General features: G+C 58.4%; 1 protein-coding gene across 1 annotated transcript in view; it reads right to left on the reverse strand.

Annotated features, from left to right (window-relative positions):
- Nucleotides 1–4,624: 4,624 nt before the first annotated feature.
- ETNK2 (ethanolamine kinase 2) overlaps nucleotides 4,625–7,755 on the reverse strand; it is a 20,424-nt gene continuing 17,293 nt past the window's right edge. Inside the window, exon 11 of the mRNA XM_010854251.1 lies at nucleotides 4,625–6,198. Within this exon, the coding sequence (XP_010852553.1) occupies nucleotides 6,126–6,198 (73 nt within the window). The 3' untranslated portion in view covers nucleotides 4,625–6,125. The remainder of the gene's footprint in view (nucleotides 6,199–7,755) is intronic.

Genomic DNA, 7,755 nt, shown 5'->3' on the forward strand with positions numbered 1-7,755 from the left:
GGCAGACCTCCAGGGGGCACTGTGTGACCGCCCCTCCTGGAGGTCTGCCCATCCTGGGGGTATGGCAGCTACAGACCTGTTCCTCTAGGGCCGCAGTCTTTCATTTCCATTCTTGTTCTGGCTGGACCAGCAACCGTGGGACCAATCTGCACCCCAGCATCACCACCACAGTACCCCAGATGGCTCCTGGGACCACCAGGATCACTTTGTGCACAAAGGTCTGGCTGTCCTTGCCGTCTTTACCTTCTGCCAAGCCTTTCGTGTCTCTGGCTGCTGCGTGTGCACGTGTGTGTGCGCGTGTGTGCGTGTGTTTTCGTCTGTTCTCGCATCGCATGAGGTATTTATTGAGTGCCGGGGCCGCCGCTGAGCTCCCGCGGGTGTCTCCTGGTGCCGCTCTTGCTTCTCTGGGGGGCTCTGTGCCTCTCTTTGTCCCCGAATTGCTACCTCTCCACGTCAGTCTGGGCGTCTCGGGCTCTGTGCGTCCTTACTGCGTTTCTGTCCTTGCCTCTTTGCAGGGCCTGTCTGGGTCTCTCCCTTCCCCAGTGCCCGCCCTTGCCCCTCTGGCACCCACTGGGTCTCTGCAGGCCCCAGTCTGCCCCGGGTCCCCGGGCACCCCCCTGCTCCTGCCCACTCCGTCACTGCCTCCCTGACCCCTGGAGCCACTTCCAGCTCCCGCGGCTGGGGACGTACTAGCCTCCAGAGGGCCCTGTCCTGCTGCCTCAGCCCCGTCCCAACCTGAGTGCCAGGAGCGGGGCAGAGCCCTGGCGGTGCCCCTTCTGTAAGCGGCAGGAAACTGGGAGGGCTCTTGAGGCCGCGGGGCTCCACGCCCCTCTGGAGCCGGAGGTGGGCGGGCTCCGTGTTCTAGGGGGCTTCGTCCTCTTCCCCTGCCCCCCGCCTGCTGCCCCCTCCCCTGCCCCACGCCACACCAAGAGCTTGCCCGGGTCCTGGTCCCTTTCACAGAGGCTTTCCCCAAGAAAATCAAATCCTGATGGCACCTGACTCCAAAGGTCCGGAAGAGCCCTGGGCAGGGTGGGGAGGGAACCCACACCCCACAGGGACAGATGTGGAGCTTCTGTCTGTTCCCCTGTCTTCCCCCTGCTCCTGCCCCACGCCCAGCTTTTCTCCAGCTGTTTCTTTTTTTTATGACTGTAAACATAGATAGTGCTTTATTTTGTTAATAATAAGATAATGATTAGTAACTTAACCAGCACATTTCTCCTGTTTACACTTGGGGGGATTTTTTGTGTTTTGTTGATATAATAAAGACAGACCGTCTCAGAATCTGGCCCTTGCCTGGATGGGTTAGGGTTAGGGTTAGCCCCAGCCCGGCACCACTGCCCCTGGTGGCAGCCCCGTGGAGCCGAGGAGGAGACATCCCAGGCCAAGGAGGCCAGGCTAGACGCCCCCCAGAGCCGACACACGATGGCCACCTCTGCTTCAAGGAGGGGAGCCCAGCCTCACCACAGCGCCCCCTCACGTCCGAAGAAGAGAACGCAGTGTTAGGAGCACCGTGGTAAGAGGCAGGAACTCAGGAAGCTCTCCCCAGAACTGGCCGTGTGGTCCTGTGTGTGTGCTGGGGGGACGTCGTCTCCCCTGCATGCCTCATTACCCTCATCTGAGAAACAAGGATGCTGTGCCTTAGCCAGGGCTCTTTTCCTCTCTTGGAGAAGGAGCCCTTTGAAAACCTAATAAAAGTACGGACTCTCATTCCACAAAAGGGCTCACGTAGACACCATGAGCCCCCCAGGATACTGATTAATGAAGCAGGGTCTCTCTTTATGTACTTCAGGGCTCTGTGACCTTACACTCTGAAATGAGGATTCCAAATATCTATGTATCACAGTAAGGGAAGTAACAGTCCCTAAAAGAGCTGGATACTGAAACGCTCCAAGTGCAAGAAGAGCTGATGAAAAGACCAACTCCTGTAGCTGAAATATTAATCCCATTAATATGAAATTGGGGCAGCAAAGCAGAACAGTGCTGTGTCAGTTAGACTTGGGTTGGATTAACAGAAGTGTGTGCTGACCAGGGAGGTGAGGAGCCAGTGTGCACCACATTCCCCATCTCAGGTGCGTCGTGGCAGCCCGAGGCCCTTCAACAGAAAAGGCCATTCTCGCACTGGAGGGGCCCAGAGGCAGGCATCCTATTCAGAGGGTTGGAGGGAGCCTGGTGGATGGATGTGACTTTCAAGGAATGGTTGGGAGGGCCAGGGATGTTTGGTCCAGAAAAGAGGAGGTTAGGGTAGGGTGGAAAGAACAAGATTGCTCTCTTTAAGGCTGTCAGCTGGGCAACACAGGTATTTGACACAGCTCCCAAGGTAGCACTAGCCTGGCCTTTTGATGAAAGTCTCAAGGGCCTGCGTTTTTGGCTTAACATAAAAAACTTGACAAAGATGGCCAAAAGTGGTAGTGAGCTTCCCCAAACAGGAGAGTTCTTGAATGCTGGAAAACGGATTTCTAAGTTAGAGATGGCTAGTGGTGAGAGAAGGTAGGTGTGGTTGATTCCAGGGCCACAAAGCCAAGAATTAGGGCCCCGGTCTTTTGATCTAGGGAGCATCCTGGCTGCCAGCCTTCGCTGGTTTTGCCCAGCCCAGACTCCCAGAGCTTGGAGCCTCCTCTCTCCTGCCCTCCCGCCCCAGGTCACCAGCCGGGCAGTGACAGGCAGACCTTGGGAAGGCTGACTGTGGCACCCGCCCCCTAGTGGCCACACGGGAGAGTCGCTCATTTCCACCTCACTGTCCGTCCCCCACCAACTGCCCCTCACTGTTCCAACCCAAACTGGACAGTCGTCAGCACATGCCCAGCAAGGCTCACCCTTACCCGCAGCCAATCCTGAGCTCCCCTCACTTCCCTACTCCCAGGGCCCCCGTGGTCTCTGGAGCCTGAGGCCAATACTACCCAGCTCCCACTCCAGCAACCCTTGTCCTGTCCTGCTCCCAACTACGGACAGAGTCGCACGCCCACATCCTCTAAGGGCAGGAAAACCATGCCTGGGAACCTATGGTTGGGGCCCTGAAGCCCCGCCTGCTGGCCCCAGGAGAGGCAGCACAGGGTCAGATGGCTGGGAAGTGTCTGGACACTCCTAGGAAGCTGGGGCACACCTTGTTCTCTGCCCCCTGGGTGCCTCTCTGGAGGGTAAGGGGCAGAGCAGAGATGAACGTGTGCCCGGGAGTGCTTTGCCCGGAACACCTGCTCGGTGTCAGGAAGGGGCCTGAGGGAGCATCCCAGGCCACCCCAGAGTCTGGAAGGCCTGGTGCTAAGCCCTGTGGACAGGGGAGCTGGTCAGTGCCAGGGGCAGCGCAAGGAGACACGGTGAGACTCCAGGTTTTGTTTGGGAGCGGTGTGCCCAAACCTCCCATCACCCAGCCCACCCCCTAGGGAACTGGAGGGATGAGACTCATTTCTCAAGGAGAAAGTGGAATAGAGACTCAGATGAACTCTGGTACAGATGGTGGCCAGGCCAGGGGGATACAGGATACTGGGGGCTCTGTGCCAGCCACTGCCTGCTCACCACTGTACCACACCATTCCAGTCCATCAGGGTGCACTGTGCTCAGTCACTCAATTGGACCCAACTCTTTGTGACCCTGTGGACTGCAGGCTCCTCTGTCCAAGGGATTTCCCAGGCAAGAACACTGGAGTGGGTTGCCATTTCCTGCTGAGGATCTTCCCCACCCAGGGATCAAACCCACATTTCCTGCATCTCCTGCACTCGCAGGCGGATTCTTTACCACTGAGCCACCTGGGAAGTGGACACCAAGGCCCTAGGAGTCTGAGAACAAAGCTGCCTTCATAGTGGCTCCCTCAGCTCCAGAGGTGGATGATCTGAGGGGAACAGGGAGGGTTGGCACTGCCATTCAGTCTCCAGGAAGGCAGTGCCCATGACCCCTGGCCCCAGAGATGATCCCCAGAGGTCCGAGGTGCCCAGCCCTGGCACCCGCCCTCTGCTGGGGCAGGGCTTCGCCACGTCCTCCACTAACATCCCTCCTAGGTGTGACACTGCTGCCCGCCAGGGGCCTGGCCACCTGGACCAAGATCCTGGGTCAGGACCTTGAACAAGGCCCCAGCTTCCAGCGCCAGCTCGACTCCAGAGGTTGCCACAGCTCACGGGTACTTGTGCAAGCACAAGCCAGAGTCCCCCTGGCAGGCAGCCGCTGCTGCTGCAGGTGCTACCCCTAAGGGCACCAGGCACTTCTGGGGGCCTCAAGGCTGGCCCTCGGAGTGCAGCCTGGGCTGCTCGGAGGTGCCCACCCAGCTCTGAGCTTCTGTTCTCTCTCCCTCTGGCCTACTGAGGCGACAGTGTGGATCCAGAAGTCACCCTGGCCTGCTCTCAGCAACTCCCCGCTCAACTCTTAACAGCTAGCGGTGAGCGAGCACCAAGGAAGTCCTGAGCACTTGCGTGTGGGGTCTTCTGGCCCATCACTTGGGCAGGCATCCATGCCTACTTCCCTCTAGGCTCCGCCCCCTCAGAGTCAACTTCAAAAGCAGCGGAGCTGTGAGACCACCAATTCTGAACCAGGCACGTGGTGCCAGAAGTGCACCCCGAAGGACCCCAGAGAGGAGGGGCCACACCCCCTCCATGCCACCACAGAGCACATCACGGGATCCAGGTCAAATCCTCACTAGTGGCTCTCAGGTTGGCCCATACGTGACCATTTTAATGCAGGAAATGATGATCATTTACAAATGAATCATTTTATCAGCCAGAGCCAGGAGGACCCGAAAGGCAGTGAAGGAGGAGGGGGAGGCCACTGGGAGCTGGGGAAGCAGCTCCCAAGCACCTTCACAGCCGATCCCACCCAGGCCCCTGCACACCGGGCGAGCCCTGGCCATCCGTGGCCCCCGCCCTCCGACTCCCACTAGGCACTCCCCAGGGGGAAGACCGTGGGTCAACCTCAGGACAGAAGACTGTTCCCGGGAAGTGAGGGTCTGGAGGGCAAGGAGGGAGGGGACAGGATGCTGGCCACCGTGCAGCCGCCCACTCTGGGCTGCGGCCCCTCCAGCTGAGGCAGCGTGAACCCTAGCCAGCCTTCGGCTCATCCCCTCCCTTTCCTCCCGGCAGGTGGCAGAGGGACCGAGCACAGGCCTGGGGCAGAAGGGGCACTGGGGGAAAAGCACGTGTCCTCAGGATGGGAAGGGTTTATCTGGCTGGATCTGCTTTGGAGAAAGGGAGGGATCTCAGAGGAGGCGGCTGCTGGGGGAGCCATCAAACCTGACTCTAGACGCCTCCCCCAGCATCTATACATCCATCGGTCAGAGTTGGCAGGATACTCGTCTGGACCCAGCACCTCCCACATGGGGCACGCAGGGGTAGACAGGCTGGAGGCTCGGGGCCCTGGAGGTAGAAAGGAGCCCTTCCACCCTCCCCTTTCCCCAGGCCAGGAAGGTCAAACACACGAAGGCAGCCCAGACTCGGGATGGCCGGGGTGGGACGGCTGGGCCTCCCAGGGTGGTTGAGGTCTGAGCCCAGACTCAGGATGGCCTGGGATGGGAAGGCTGGGCTTCCCAAGGTGGTTGATCCCAGCCCAGACTCAGGATAGCTGGGATGGGAAGGCTGGGCTTCCCAGGGCAGCCCTGACTCCAGGATGGCTGGGATGGGAAGGCTGGGCTTCTCAGGGTGGTTGAGTTCCAGCCCAGACTCAGGATGGCTGGGATGGGAAAGCTGGGCCTCCCAGGGTGGTTGAGTCCCAGCCCAGACTCAGGATGGCCAGGATGGGAAGGCTGGGCCTCCCAGGATGGTTGAGGTCTGAGCCCAGACTCAGGATGGCCGGGATGGGAAGGCTGGGCCTCCCAGGGTGGTTGAGGTCTGAGCCCAGACTCAGGATGGCCGGGGTGGGAAGACTGGGCCTCCCAGGGTGGCTGCAGTCCCAGCCCTGCCTGGCTTCAGGCACTCCCCATTACCAAGTCTGGCGAGGTGGAGAGGACCCTCAGGGCTGGGTTCTACCAGCCCATCCAAACAAAATCGGTCACCAGAAGCATCTCTCAGGGCTGGGGACAGGGGCAGAGCGCTCTTCAGGGACACCCCCCGGCCCCTTGCCCACCTTGTCCAAGGTGCAGACCCCAGAGCAGAGCCGGGCCCTGGAGAGCAGGTCTGGCCAGGCAGACGGGGGAGGACTGGGAAGGGTGGTCACTTTGGCATCTCCAGGGCCGCCACTTGAGGCTTCACCTTGAAATACTGGTTGAATCGGATCACTGCATACCTGCCAGAACACAGGAAAGGGAACCTGCGTGAGAAGGGAGGCCAGGTGAGCCCTGTTGGGGGCACTCACACCATGGGGACAATTTCTCACCAGCTCAGCCCATCTAGGTCTGGACAAATGGACCCCAGCCCAGGCTGGGGTTTTTTGTTCATTTTGTTTTGACTTCAACTATAATTTTTTTTTCTTAGATCAGACTGGAGCAACTTCTCCCCAGACATGTTTGTTTGTTGATTCTTTACAGCTCAGTGTGGTTAGTATGTTCGCCTTGTTGAGCAACAGAGCTCCAGGACTTGCCATTCTGTAAACCCGGACTCTCCCCGACACAGCAAGTGCCCGGCCCCCAGCACCCACCATTCTACTTCCGTCCCTACGGATGTGACTATTTAGTTAGCTCATCTAAGCGGGATCATACAGCATTCGTCTTCTTGTGACTGGCTTATTTCACTTAGCACAATGCTCCTAAGGTTCATCTGTGTTGTATTATGTGGCATAATTTCCTTCCTCTTCAGAGGCTGAATACCATTCCCTGTGTGTACAGACCACGTTTTGCTTATCCCCTCACCCATCAATGGACCCTTGGGGTTGCTTTCACCTCTTGGTTACTGTGAATAATGCTACTGTGAACACAGTTCTGCAAATATCTGTTTGAGACCCTGCTCTCACTTCTTTTGAGTACACAGACCCAGCAGTTAAGGCTGCTGGATCATACAGCAATTCTACGTTCACTCTTGGAGGAAGGACCGTATTCTTCTGCACAGAAGTTACACCATTTCACGTTCCCAACAGCAGAGCCCAGGGTTCCCATGCCTCCATGTCCTCACCAACACGTGTTATTTTCTGTGTATTTTAAAAGCAGCCATCCTAGTGGGTGTGAGGCGGGGGTGACTGGGGGTTCGACTTGCATTTTTCTAATTTTGGGGAACACTTTGAAGCCAGCATTGTGATTCCTTTTCAGCTGAGGGTGGGTAGGGACGATAAAGACAGAGACTGGACCAGAATGGAAGGCAAAATGATTCCTGGTCCTTCGGGGCCACGTCTCACACGTCAGGGCCACCTGAGTGGTCAGTACTCACTATACTCTCAGGACAGCCCCTGATGGGTCACTAGGGGCCCTTAAAGGAGCACTTGGGTCCAGGACCCCATGCACGGAGCACCAGCCACTGAACGACCTTGCCGGACATCCACCCTCTGGATCTCTGTCCCTTCTGCTATCAAATGAGGGTTGCACTCATGATCTTAGACTAGTTTCCAGCAATTTCCATCAGCGCCAGGCTGTGTGGGGAAGAGCCAGCCAGTGGAGCAGACAGCAGGCTACAACAGAGGAGGAGGAAGCAGCTCGGCAGGAGGCGGGGTGAGAGGCTTCTGACCCCTTAGAGAGGGGTCCTGGGCACATGTACTCTGCAGGCGTCCGGGCAGCAGCGGCCCTCCTCGGCAGGGCTGGCAGGAATGGGGGTGGTGAACGGAGCAGAAGCACGCATCCTGGGCGGTCTGTTCGGGGTGTCCTTCACCCCCACACCCTGGGCTCAAGGCTCTTCCTCCCCCCACCCCCTACCCCTG

This window comes from Bison bison, unplaced genomic scaffold, assembly GCF_000754665.1.
Source record: "Bison bison bison isolate TAMUID 2011002044 unplaced genomic scaffold, Bison_UMD1.0 scf7180017864338, whole genome shotgun sequence".
Classification (NCBI taxonomy): domain Eukaryota; kingdom Metazoa; phylum Chordata; class Mammalia; order Artiodactyla; family Bovidae; genus Bison; species Bison bison.